The sequence below is a fragment of the Rattus norvegicus genome, chromosome 14 (assembly GCF_021556685.1).
Source record: "Rattus norvegicus strain SHRSP/BbbUtx chromosome 14, alternate assembly SHRSP_T2T, whole genome shotgun sequence".
NCBI classification, from domain to species: domain Eukaryota; kingdom Metazoa; phylum Chordata; class Mammalia; order Rodentia; family Muridae; genus Rattus; species Rattus norvegicus.
In genome coordinates this window covers 71642755-71656619 of record NC_141547.1, presented here as the reverse complement: position 1 = coordinate 71656619, position 13865 = coordinate 71642755, and the positions used below count along the sequence as shown (strand labels likewise).

General features: G+C 42.2%; 1 protein-coding gene across 5 annotated transcripts in view; it reads left to right on the top strand.

Moving 5' to 3' along the window:
- Positions 1-430: 430 nt before the first annotated feature.
- Cd38 (CD38 molecule) overlaps positions 431-13865 on the top strand; it is a 39966-nt gene continuing 26531 nt past the window's right edge. For 4 of the 5 annotated variants that reach the window (XR_015636499.1, XM_087582361.1, XM_087582360.1 and 1 more), the window contains exon 1: positions 480-737. Coding sequence is in view for 4 of the 5 variants with exons in the window: in XM_087582361.1 (XP_087438487.1) it covers positions 496-737 (242 nt within the window). In the remaining variant the exon portion in view is untranslated. Of the gene's footprint in view, positions 738-13865 lie in introns of all 5 variants that reach the window. The other variant, NM_013127.2, reaches the window with a different exon arrangement.

Below are 13865 nucleotides of genomic sequence, written 5' to 3'. Positions count from 1 at the left end.
GAGGGGGAGGGAGGAAAGAGGGAGAAGGAGAGTGGGAAAGAGGCAGAGAGATGGAGAGAGAGAGAGATGGAGAGAGAGAAGAGAGAGAGAGAGGGAGAGAGAGAAGAGAGAGAGGGAGAGAGAGAGGGAGGAATTTTTACCCTCCGGGGCACATATGTAGCGAAAGTGTCAAGTGCACAGGTGACAGGGGGCGTTGGCCAGGAGTATCCTGAAGCTCTTGTTTGTGCACCCACAGAGGCTAAAGTGCTGTCTTCTCTTGGAGAGAGAGGTTCGGGTCAGTCTGCTCTGGAGTCTGGAAGTAAGCAGCTGGAGCGCCTGTTGACAACCCAAAAGCCTTGTTAGTCTAGTCACCCCCGGTGGAACTCTGAAGCAGGAGTAGGGGGTGGGAAAGGAAGCAGATAAAAGGCAAGTGAAAGAAAGGAGGAGGGGCAGGCTCTGACCCAGCCAGCCCTGTGCTCTCTTCCTGCCTAGCCTGGGCCAGTCTCCAGGAGCCCAATGGCCAACTATGAATTTTCCCAGGTGTCTGAGGACAGACCTGGCTGCCGCCTCACTAGGAAAGCCCAGATCGGTCTTGGAGTGGGTCTCCTGCTCCTGGTCGCCTTGGTAGTGGTCGTGGTCATAGTTCTGTGGCCGCGCTCACCCCTGGTGTGGAAAGGGAAGCCTACCACGAAGCACTTCGCTGACATCATCTTGGGACGCTGCCTGATCTATACTCAAATCCTCCGGCCGGAGATGAGGTGAGTTGGTTTGTGAGGCACACTCTAGGCACAGTGAGCAGCGGGACCGGGGAAGCCGGCTGTGACCCAGCTGGAGCTCTCATGGCAGGGACCTTCCAGTTTGCCCCAAACAAAGAAACTTCTGTTGTGGATCAGCTGGAAGCCGAGGGGCAGTGCTGAGCCGAAGGTCTCCTGTTCGAGTTACCAGAACACCGCCTGCACCACCACCTCCGGGTTGGCAGTGTCTGCGACGGGGGCGCTGATCCTTGCTGAGCTCTGCTAGCTCTTTAAAGATGCTAGCCTCCCACAGTGGGTCCTGAATTGTGGGGCCCTTAGGACCATCTTTAGCCACAGCGTGTTTCAGGGACAAAGATGACTCGCAGGCACAGGAACTTCACATTGTCATTTGGTTTGTGGTTTCCTCAGACACTGCCCCTGCCCAGAAAGTTAGGGTCACAGGCGACTCTTGACTGGGTGACTTACTGAGCACGCTGCGGGGTGGAAGGGTCAGGAGGATTTTTGTTAATTCAAGGTTAGCAAGGGCTGCACAGCTACATTGTAAGTTCTAGGGCAAGCTTGGGTTACAAAGAGAGACCAGGCTCAAAATAAGTTAAAATAAATTTTAATTAATTACAACACAAAGAAAACGAAAAAGCAAGCCCAAACAGCAACCTGGGTTTGTTTGTTTGTTTGTTTGGTTTTTGCACCTGATCATTAATAAAAATAAAACAAGAAAGACTATAAAAACTGAAATATTACTCATCAGGTAAGCTAAATGCACTTGGTGAACCTTGGGAACAACATCTTCATCAGTCAATAGGGTCAGCTCATAGAACCAGCCCTCATCCCCCACATCCCCTCCCACCCACTACCTGCCCCAGAGGGAAGGATTTGTGTTGCTACTCCCTGACATCATTTTAATGTAGAACTGATCTCTGAAGTCAAACAGGAAGCCCTACAGGCTGGGAAGGCACCCATAGAAGCCCAACTTTACATTCTGTCTTCAGATGCACGCTTCCCATGCTCAGTGGTTTGGGTCTTGGTCTTACTCGAAAATGTTCATGTATGAACACTCTGAGGGTCCTGGCAAACATTTTGTTTACAGATGTTTAAATGATATTGGTTGTTCAGTCATTTTGAGTGAATTCACTGAGCTTTGCAAACGGGATGCACGGAATTGGCATTAACCTTGTGGTGTGTAGATGTTAAACACTTGTTTAACCTCTCCACTCATGTGTATGTGTATGCATTCTGCAAGAACAATTTGTGTTTATCAAATAATAGTCAATCTAAAAATAATGAGATTAAGTAATAAAAGTATACATATTTACTGTGTATGTGCGCATGTGCGCATGGGTGTATGTGTGCAGAAATCATGGAATCAGGTCTCTGCCTCCACTATGTAGCTTCTGGGAATCAAATTCAGGTAATTACAAGTTTGGAAGCAAATATCCCTACCTGCTGGTTCACCTCATTGACCTATAACATATAAATATTGAGCATCTTTCCAGACATTGCACAACACACACACACACACACACACACACACACACACACACACTTTGTATTAACAGATTAGTGATAGACACTTATCATGTGTCAGGTACTTATGTCAGAGGCTGAGATGCAGCTCAGTGATAGAGCTCTGGCCTAGTTTACACAGTGCCCTGGGTTCATCCCCAGCATCGCAGGAGAAGAATGAATGGACAGAACAGACTTGGACAGAAGACAATGATGCAGGGACAGTTGCTGTTGATATCTCCATTTTATAGACAAGAAAACCTAGTTAGAAAGTTGGAGTGTCCACCTGTGGTTGTAGAGATTGAACTCCTAGCCACTAAACTAATTGCCTGTGTATGCTTTATAGGAAGTTTCTGTGACATTTATAGGCCATGTATAGAGAGACCTTTGAAACAGGAAAGAAATGATAATTATGAGAATAACGAGCCAACAAGGTTAACCTGAACACATAGTACCTTATCGTCCCATGGTTCGGGAATGTGAGCCCTGAAGCCAGATCATTTGAGCTTGAATGTTGGCTCTGTTGCAGTATGACCTTGGGCTAGGTTCTCTGTACGGTGCTGTGTTCTCACCTTGTAAAACGGGAATGTTAACGTCAGCACCCAATTCTTAGAGAAATGAAGAAGACCAAGACAAATAATCTTGTCATGGTGAATGCTCGAAAGGTTACCGCTGTGTAAATGTAGTGGTGCAGATACCTCTCCACAAAAACATATATAAACGAACTGCAATCATTCATGCAGTAGAACATTGTCCCATAATTCAGTCCTTCAGTGCTGAAAGTTACATTGTTTCAAATCTTGTTAACTTTTAACACTTGGTGGTCTGGTCAGGTTCTCTCATGTTGCTCTACTCAAATCTACCTTATTTTTTATAGGGTAGATGTAACCATTTTCAGTCAACAAAAATCTAATTTCCAAGTTTTAGTTACATATCTCTGTTACATTTGGGGGAAGGGAGGATTGCCACAGGGCATGTGTGGAAGTCGCTTCTTTCTTCCACTATTCAGGTTCTGGAAATCAAACTCAGGTCTTCAGGCCTGGCAGTAACCGCTTTTATTTAGTGAGCCATCTTGTTGGCCCATTTTCTAATTTTTCAATCCCATTTATTGATTCTTTCATTCGATATTTTTGAGCCCCTACTGTGTTCCAGGTGGTGACCTGGCTACTGGTGGCACAGGAGTGATACATTTCTGATTCTCATGCAGGCTTCCTTCTGCTGTAAACATTTCAAGTTACACCTTCATGTGTGTACTGGAGTGTTTTCTTTATGACAGACTCCCGCTGACGGGATTTCTGGGTAAGCTAGGAGATTGTGCATGTCTTAGTTAAGGTTTCTATTGCTATGAAGAGATACCATGAGCATAGGGTATCTAGTAAAGGAAACTATTTCATTGAGGCTGGCTTACAGTTTAGAAGTTTTAGCTCATTAGCATTATGGTGCCACACAGGCAGACTTGGTGCTGGAGAAGGAGCCGAGAGTTCTACATCTGGACTGGCAGACAACAGGAAGAGAGAGTGACATTTAGCCTGGCTTGAGTGTCTGAAACCACAAAGCCCACTCACACACTTCCTCCAATAAGGCCACACCTACTCCAACAAGATCACACCTAATAGTGCCACTCTCTATGGACCTTTGGGGGCCATTTCACTCAGACCATTGCCAGCCACAGTGCACATTTTGTTTGAATGGCTTTCAAATTCCTAATCTGTTCTGAAATAGTTTTATTATTTCCAACTCCCACGTCAGTCTACAGGGACAACTCCTTCATGATCCAACCATAACTGAATGTCTTTAATCTTTTTAAATTATGAGAAGGATAGAAAAATAGCATATAACCATTCCCTGTTTGCCAGCAAGTCTTTTGTCTGGCTTCTGTCCATTTAAACTTTGTTCAGATCTTCACTCTTTCTGTTGAGTTACTTACATATGTGTTTTGGGGTTGTTTATATTTCTAGATCATATTTATACACGCAAAGTATCTCACAGCTACATCACTAAGACCTCTGCCCCGAGAACACATTTTACTGACAACACCCTGAGTTTCATTATTATCTCCGGCTACTTCTTATTTTGATGCCCTTAGTAAGAAGCCCTGAGAACGTTAGTTTTATTTTCAAACCTAGCAAACCAGAAATGTTTACATTCCATTCTGCACTATGAATTAAGAATTCTTTCCTCTCCGCGTCTGCACTTTCTCTTGCACAGCTAAAAAGAAAAGAGACAATTGGACTCTCAGCTTCTGCTCTAAGGATTTGAGCCAAAGCTTTGGGCTCCTAAAGGGTGTTAGGCATCTCTGCTTTTGCAGTTGACAAGTTATAACATCTTACATCACTTCTGCAAGGGGCTTTCTTTCAGCCTCCAATGACCACTTCCTGTGTGTTCATCAAGTCAGCATGAACAGTCCCTCCTTGAGACCTTTCTTCTTCTGCCTGTACTGAAGTCTCAGGGTCTTCACGCAAATTAAAATAGTGTATGTGTGTGTGTGTGGGGGGTGGGTATTGGAATTGGTCTGCACACTCATGGATGCTGGCAATTCAAAACAACAAACAAAATAAAACCCTGCAGTCTAAGCCGACAGGCTATAAGTTGTAGAATTGCTGCAGCTTTAGTCTGAAGGAAGTGTGGCCTGGAACCACAGACTTAAGGCTTGATAAGATACAGCCCTCTCACAATTATGGAGGGTGATGTCCTTCCTACTGGCCTATGATTTAATGCTATTTTCATGTCCTAGAACATTTTCACAGCGGGCAGGTCGTTATGTTTGAGCACATATCTAAGTGCTGTTGCTTATGGAGATGACACTGCCAATGACTCCCCTATTTCAAGATTTTTTTTTTAAATGCAGAATCTTATGCCGGGTACCATTTTCTAAGACTCTATAACAAACTCCCCGATTCAGTGATTTACAATGAGGATTATCTAGATTTCATGATTCTGTCAGCAGACAGGGATGGTCTAGAGGCCAACTTGACTTGATGTCATCTGGGTCTGCCATCACCCAGGCCATCATTCAAGATGCCGTGCTTTCGTGAACGATATCTTGGCTCAGCAGAGAAGTTGTATCTCTCTTTCTCTGCATGATCCCCTCCACTAGGCCTTTCCTATTAGACTAGGGTCCCTTCATGGTTTCCACATTCTGGAAAATGGCTCCTCCTAAAGCTTTAAGCTCACGATGGGCTTCACCGCTACAGGTCACCAATCCAAGGCCAGCTCAGACTCAACAGCTAGAGAAATAAACTCTGCTTCTCAATGGGGGGGGGGGCATAACACATTTTGTGGGTACCCTCAACTCTTCAGGTTTTGCATGGTAGCATCCTCGTCTCTGTTCCTGCTAGCATTTTGCTATGATTTTTCTGTTACCTCTGTTGCTGCCCTTAACAACCTCCCACAACCAGATTTATAATGAAAAAGAATAGCAAGTGACTCATGTTGAGTTTGGGGACTGTTATGTAGTGGCATATATTGAACACTTAGATCAATGCTTAAACTATAATAAGCTCTAAATATTTAGTTGGATTACATAACTGGCCTATGAGTATATATGCACAAAGCCATAATAAATATACCTCCCCAGTAGGGGGTAGTTTCTTTATAAGCTGTAGGATTTTTGTGGGGGGAGGGGGCAATGATGCAATTGTTGTGACCAAGGCAACTTATGAAACAAAGCAATTAATTTGGGGCTTGTCTTTTGTCTTAGGGCTATGAAGAGACAGCATGACCACAGTAACTCTTATAGAGGAACAGGTTTAATTAGGGCTGACTTACAGTTTCCGGGGTTTAGTCCATTTAGTCATGGTAGGAAGCATAGAGGCATGGTGCTAGAGTAGCAGCTGATCCACAGGCCGAAGGGGGAGGGGCTGGCGTGGAATTTTGAAAGCTCAATGCCCACTCCTAAAGACATGTATTTTTCAACAAGACCACATCTTCAACAAGGCTATGCCCCCTAATCCTTTCCAAAGAACTCATCAACTGGAGCCTATAGGGCCCATTTGTTTCCAAACCACCACAGGGCTCACAGGGTTAGAGGGTTAGAGTCCATGACCATCATGGTGTAGAGCATGGCAGCAGGTAGGCAGGCATGGTGCTGGAGCAGTAGCTGAGAGGTCATGTCTTGAGGCACATCTTGAGGTAGAGTGAAAGAGACACATTGATAATTGACTAAGTATTTTTTTAAAAAGATTTATTTATTATAGATGAGTACATTGTAGCTGTCCTCAGATGTGCCAGAAGAGGGCATCAGATCTCATTACAGATAGTTGTGAGCCACCATGTGGTTGCTGGGATTTGAACTCAGGACCTCTGGAAGAGCAGTCAGTGCTCTTAACCGCTGAGCCATCTCTCCAGCCCCGACTAAGTATTTTTTTTAAAGCTCCTTCAACAAGGCCACCCAGTCTAATCCTTCCTAAACAGTTCTACCAGCTGGACACCAAGTATTCAAACGTATGATTCTATGGAGGCCATTCTCATTCAAACCACCACAAAACATGCTAAATAAGTAAGATTAGCTAGCTGATGAACCTTGGGGATCTACCTCTTTCTGCCTCCTATCCCCAAGTTGCATGCCACCATACTTAGAATTTTAATAGGAGTTCTGGAACTAGAACTCGAGTCTTTATGCTTGCAAGGCTAGTACCAATGGAGCCATCTCCTCAACACTGCAAATTTTATTTTAAAAAAAAATTAAATTTGATTTTGTCCTCATAAAATTCATCAACTGGTCCTTCCTTCCTTCCTTCCTTCCTTCCTTCCTTCCTTCCTTCCTTCCTTCCTTCCTTCCTTCATTTCTTAAGTTGGTTTATATGAACGGTGATGGTTAATATTACCTGTCAACTTGACAGGATCTGAAATCATCTAGGAGACAAATCTCTGGGCATGTCTATGAGGGAGTTTTCAGATTGCATTCATCAAAGTAGGAAGACCCAACATAAGTGTGCATAGTATTATTCCAAGAACTTTGGTTTTGTACTGAGTGAAAAAGAGAACTCCAGGTGAGTGCCCATATTAATCCCACTGTGCTTCCTGACTGGAGAGACAATGTGACCAACCTCTCTCCTTCCTGACTCTGCCACTTGGTAGACTATGACTCAAACTGTGAGCTACAAGACAGCTTTCCCTTTAAGTGTGGCTTTTGTTAAGTGTTTTCAAGGGGAAATAAACACACCAGCTATTCTCAGTGACAAGAAAAGTTACTAACAGGTGGGGTTTAAACTTGGGGTCTTGGCTGAGTCATGGTCTCCACCTCATAAGAAGATGGATATCAAGCTTTTCCTTGAAGATGAAACTCAACTCCCTAAGTTGAACCAGGAGCACGAATGTAGAGTACTCCTGAGCTATCCCACTTGGTTCCTCTATCTAAAGGCTACACTTATGAGCTGTCTTCTTAGACATACTGAGAGACACGTGTCGAAGATTATCAAAGTGTGTACAGGATGTCAGCACTTACAGTATCTCTTGGCTCTGTGGGAAAGTGTAACACTCAGGACTCAGAGTAAGTGCAGAGGTAGGAGAGGGTCTGAAGACTGATGCAGAGACCAAGCCATGAAGGAAGATGGCTCTCTAGAGAGAAGCCTGGTTGTTAAGACTTAAGTTCCATGACTCCCATCAGATCAGCTTCCTCCATGGATGATGGTGATGTCAGCCACTAATTCACCTCACCACCCCTAGTTACCTCATATGTTGCCCATCATATTCTGATCTCTTTATTAAAAAATAAAAGTATTTTGAATGGAACACACTTATGTCAATATCAAGATGGTTGGACCCAGATGTAAATGATGAGAGTGAAAGAATATTTTCTATTCTCCTGCTACACTTCTTTCTCACTTCGTTCTTTCTGGCTTTTTGGATTCCATTGTTTCTGGGTTACATTTAAAAAATGTCCTTTGCTCCTTCCTCTTCAAACTTTCTGGGTTTTCTAGGAGGTCAAGTGTGTGCATTTTACTTCCCCGTGATTCCCACTTTGATGGGCTCAGCATTTTGCTTAAGTCTTGATGAAAGCAGAAAACTAGTACAGAGAGTAAAGACTTCTTGATCTTGGATGGAACTGGCAAATCAGTGAACTAAAATACATAAGACTGTGTCAGGCATTTCACTACAGTGACAGGAAACTGATGAATCAGGAAAAAGTCTAGAACAGTGACCAGATTCAACAGCCCGCCTCATCAGAATTTGAAAACATTTCCCAAGTGTAAGTTTCCATATGACATCGCACGTGGACCTACACACATTAGTGATTTATTTATTCATTTGTGTCAGCCTTGAAAGCGACCAGGTGAAATGTAACTAGAACAGACTTGAAGCCGGAGAGACCTGGCTTTAAATATTCATTCGTGAGGACATCAGTAAAATGATAGATTCACTTCAAAGAATACTTTGAGGCACTTTGTATTTGCTAGTGCTCAAAATGAATATTAGACTTAGGTGCAGTGACACGAAGAAGCTAATGTTCTAGAAGGCATTATGAAGCAGAACTTTTGTGATTACCTTGTTATTGCACAGAAAGTATTTGTACCTCTAGCAGACAACAATGACACACTATTCTCTCACTTGAAAGGTTGAAGCTATAACCTCCGATGACAAGGAATGAAAAACATATTCTACTGAGTAAATTTTTTTTTGTAAATCTCCCCAATAGTACCTGCTGTAGTCTGTTGTTATTAGTATAGTAGAGTACAGGATGATGGAAAACAGGGGAAGGAAAAATGAGTTTAGCTCACAATTTCAGAAGTTGAAGCACCTTCTGGCTCCACGATAGCATGGCCGGATGATGGGCCCTGTGCGGAGAGCACTTAGTCACAGGCACTAACGCTCACCTTCAGAACAGGACTCATTGATTCTGAGGGTGATGCCCCATAACTTAAGCACCTTCTACCAGGTCCCAGCTTTAGAGGTCCTATAACTTCAACACAGCCACATAGTGGGCCAAGCTCTAAGCAAGGGAAACATTGGGGTACAGGCATATCCAAGCTATGATAACACCTCAGTATGATGCTACAAAGAATGCTGTATATCCTGTGGCTCTAATTTGGTCTCCCTTCAAAGTTTTATGTATTGTGTAACATATTTATTCAAGAATACTATGCATTCCTATGTACCTGTGGGGAGCTGGTCTTAGGAAGCCCAGGACTCCTGTACGGTTAATTCTTCTATAAAATTCTGAGATATTTGCTTGTAGTCTACACTTTGTCATTCATATTTTATATCTTTGCTGGATTTCTTAAAGGAGCTAATACAACATGCATGCTACATAAATTGTTATTACATCATGTAGTCCAGAGAATGATAGCAACAGGGAAAGTGTGTACATGTACAGTACGAAGACAGCTCATTCTGAATATTTTCAATCTGTAGTGGTTTGGACTCATAGATGTGGCGGCCACATGCACAGAAGACCAACTTTATTCCTGAACTCTTGCAGATTCTTCTTTCTTAACAGTGAGCAAAACACACAGAATTTTTCTAATTTCAGAAACTTCCATTCTCACAGGCAGAGGTACACGTGAGACAGAAGAACATATACTATATAGCAAGTGGTGGGCAGAGCTGGAAAGAATGTGGAAGACAGTTTAGATGTTCAATTATGGGACTAAAACAACACAAGAACAACTTCTCTAGGAGGTAAAATTTTAGTAATGTCTAGTCTGTGTTTAATTTTCTAGGACTTTCCTAAAGACATATTATAACTTTGGTTAGTTCTAATGGAGAGTCAAAGTTTACGCTGTATAGATGTATATTATGTTTTTTTTAGTTTATTACCATTTTCTCTCCATTTACAGATACCTATCAGTATGTGGAACAGATTGGTCATTTAGCTTAGGATTTTCCACCTTCTGGGTTTGAGTGGTTAAAGCCTTGTGGTGTTGTTTATTTTTATGCTTTGGTTTGATTTATTATTATTGAATGTATGTGTATGATGCGTGTGAGTGCACATGTACATGGATACACACGTGTTATGGTGCATGAATGGAGGTCAGTTTTCTCCTTCTACCTTCATGTGGGTTCCGTGGAACAACTCAGGTTGTCAGGCTTGTACAGACAGTGCCTTGACCTGCTGATTCCTCTGGCTGGCCTCTGTGCTGCTGTTGAACACGTTCTTCCTGAAGCAGTATTCCCTATATACTGATAGGCAGGTTAGAGATGGTTAGACTTAGGGATGGAGCAGGGATACTTCACAGAGGGGGCTTTTCCTCCAGCATCACATCAAAAGCCCCATAATGTCACACTGTCCACAGTTTGGAGGTTATTAGAGTTGAGCGTTGTGTGTCACTGTGTTCTCAACTTCCACAGTGACTTCTCATCCCATTAGTTTAGCAGCATCTGATGACTCTAGACAAGATTGATGAATCCAATGGGGATGAGCGAATCATTATTTTTAAACTGAAACAGTCCTTTGGCATGCCTTTACTTTAATTCTAAGCAAGGGCATTCTTTGCTGCTTGTCCTGAAAGAGAGTTCATAAAAGAAAGGCTGAAAAGTTCTGGGTCCTTTATCAGTCAGGTGGCAAATGTATTTTTCAGAGCTCTTCACAGAAACAGAGGCAGTAAACGATGAGGATGGGGAGATAAGAGGGGTATTTGCTAGCAGAGATGACTCACATGACTTTGATGACTGGGGAGTCTTACAATAAGTGCTTGCATGCTGGTAACTGAAGGATGCCAGCAGCATTGCTCAGTCCCAAGTCTGAGGCCTCAGAGCCAGAGTAGCCAACAGTATGACACTCAATCTAGGACCAAAATCCAGAGGATCAGGCTGGCTGCTCATATAAGGCTGGAATTCCCAGGATCATGCAGCTGGCACCTCTGATACCCAAGACAGGGGAACAAAGTCTCTAACTTACTGAGTAACTGTCCTGCCTGTGAGATGGGGTTGTCTGTTATTCTGAGGAATCCTAACTGCTGTCGGTAGAGGCAAAACTTAGAGAGTGTGACATTGCTACTCACTGGAAGTTGACATGATGTTTCTGGACTTTAGTGGATTGTTCTTGAAATCTGCATTTTTAATATTTTATTTTTTGAAATTATGTGCATATGTGTGTACATTTGTGCATGTGAGTACAACGCCCTCGGAGGGCAGAAAAGAGTGTCGGAGCTCCCTGAAGCTGGAGTCATAGGCAGTTGTGAGCTGCTGGACATGGTGCTGGGAATTAAACCCAAGTCCTCTAGAAGAGCAGCCTATGCTATGCTCTTAACTGCCAAGTCATGTTTCTGGCTGTTTCATAGTCATTTAAGGAAAGACAGACCCATTATAACTTCACATTTATAACCTCAATCAGGAGTAAAAGTACAAGTCCATAATATTCTTAATTTTATGTTTGTACCTAATTTATCTTATACTGAAAACCTAGACAACAACAACAACAATAACTTAAGTGTGTGTTTGCTTTGTCTCTGGATGTGTGATATGTAATTATTGTATATTTATTTTATGCTTACATCAGTGTTATTGGTAACACACTATATTCTAAGTGATTAAGCTTTCTTCAAGGTTCAGAGACAGGGTTCATGTCACTAGTGATGTGTCTTGAGAATACTATGTACTGACACGCTGCTGTTAATTAAAGAGACGATCATGCTGGCTGTCTCATTGAGAACAGACAGTAGTAAGACACTCAACTAAGAAAGTGATCCAGAGGCTCTTCAGTTAGCTTTTCTTTAGTCCTCTCCAGTGTCATTACTATTCATCTTAAACCAAATCTTGTCAGATTCATCAATCTTCTGTTCCTTTCCTGCCTTCCCTTCACATGATCAATTAGAATCACTAGAAAGAGTTGATGTCACATCCTCCCTTTGAAACATTTTCTTCCCTTAAACTCTTTACATTGTCTGCATGGGGTATAGTTTCACCCAAAACTTTATCACCCAAGGATTGACACGGCCAACTTCCTATTTAAAATTCCCCACTTGGACGGCAGTGGGCATTACAAAACTCATTTGTACAAATCCAAATCCCGGTGCCTTTCTAAATTTGTTCCGCTCTGTTCTTTCCTTCTTTGAAAGAGCAAGTCATTTTCCAGTAGCTGAGCTAAAAAATCTTGGTATCACTTCTGTCTTCTTTTTTCTTTCATATTTTGTATGCGATCACACACTAAATCAAATGCGTTCTATTCTCAAAATCTATCTCAGCTGGTGTGGGTACATGCGCTCATCCCAGAGTTGAGAATCAGGAGGGGCATGATTTAATGTCCTTCCGGGTATCTGGCGAGTCTGTCCCCCATCCCAAATGTACCCAGAGTATATCCACTTCCTACCGTATCTGCCACTATCCAAGTCACAGTCGTCTTTCATCTGATTTTTTTTTCTGGGAAAGATGAAGAACAAAATTGGCTAACAGCTGATATAATATACAAAACGGAAGGAACAGGGTGGGGTGGTATTGAAGAGGCAGAGCCTTTTAAGTAGGCCGAGAAACCATGCCTCCAGAGATACATAATGTCCTATGGTCATTACAATTAGCATCTCAATATCAAAAGAAGCATTTTTTCAACGGTCTCACACATAGTCATTATTTACCGAAGTAATCACTTAATTTTCATAGGAAAAGTAGCTTTTAATTTGTCACTTACCTAATTTATTTACATAACATTTTAGGGAATTATAGGAAGCATAAACATGTTTGCAGAAAGATAAATACACATCCAAGTGAGTGGAAACAAAAGTTTCTGCCTGTGCTTCCGAGGTCTGTGAAGACAACTTCCTCTACAGTTGATGCTATACCCACAGGGGGATAAGTATATGCTTGCCCTGTTTGCTTTCTGTTGCTGGGATGAACACTACAACCAAGAGCAACTTGGAGAGGATTGATTTTATTTTGCCGAATCTGTGTAGAGTAGGACATGGTTTTCTGGTAAAATGACTCCAGAGCTGATTCGCTCTGGTGCTTGTTCTTTGAGAAACAACTTAGAAACCAATCAGGTCAGAATAGCGAAAACAATCAGTCTTCTCAAAGGAGAAGTGGTGACAAGAATAGAATTAAGGTGTTGAGAAAAAAATGTAACAAAACAGGAAACAGAGTGAAAGATAAAGAATCGGTTTCCTGTGCACATGTGCTAGGAAGGGTCAGAAAGGGCAAGGCGGTTTTATTCATACACTGATATGGATGGAAATAAGGAGGCCATTTTACCAATAATGCCCACTCTGGAGGAGGCTATGAAGAAAGAGGGCAGTGACTACTAAGGTGAGAAATAGCAAGAGTCAACCCAGCAGACTTCCCTTCAATCACTATTTTTTTTCTAACAATGCAAAGAAAGCAAGTCCGATATAGAACACTGACTTAAAAATTTAAAATACAAAATAAAGAACCAATTAATCCCCAGTTAGAATCCTAAACAGTGGATTAAAATTTTTTTTAAATCCATCAAGTTGAAAGTGGTCGACAAGTGCAATCTACACCTGCTTCATCAGGTAGCTTTGGCATTAAGTAGTTTTAAGAATGCAGTTAAAAGATTTTGTAATTGAAAATTTAAAATTGCTATGGTGTTTTCTCCTTCTCACCAGAGTGTGTCAGACCTGTACACACCGGGAGAAGGTGACCTACATATATTATTGTCCTAATTTGCTTTCTGTTGCTATAATAAACACGATGACCAGAAACAACTCAGAGACAGAAAAGGAATATTTGATCCTCCAG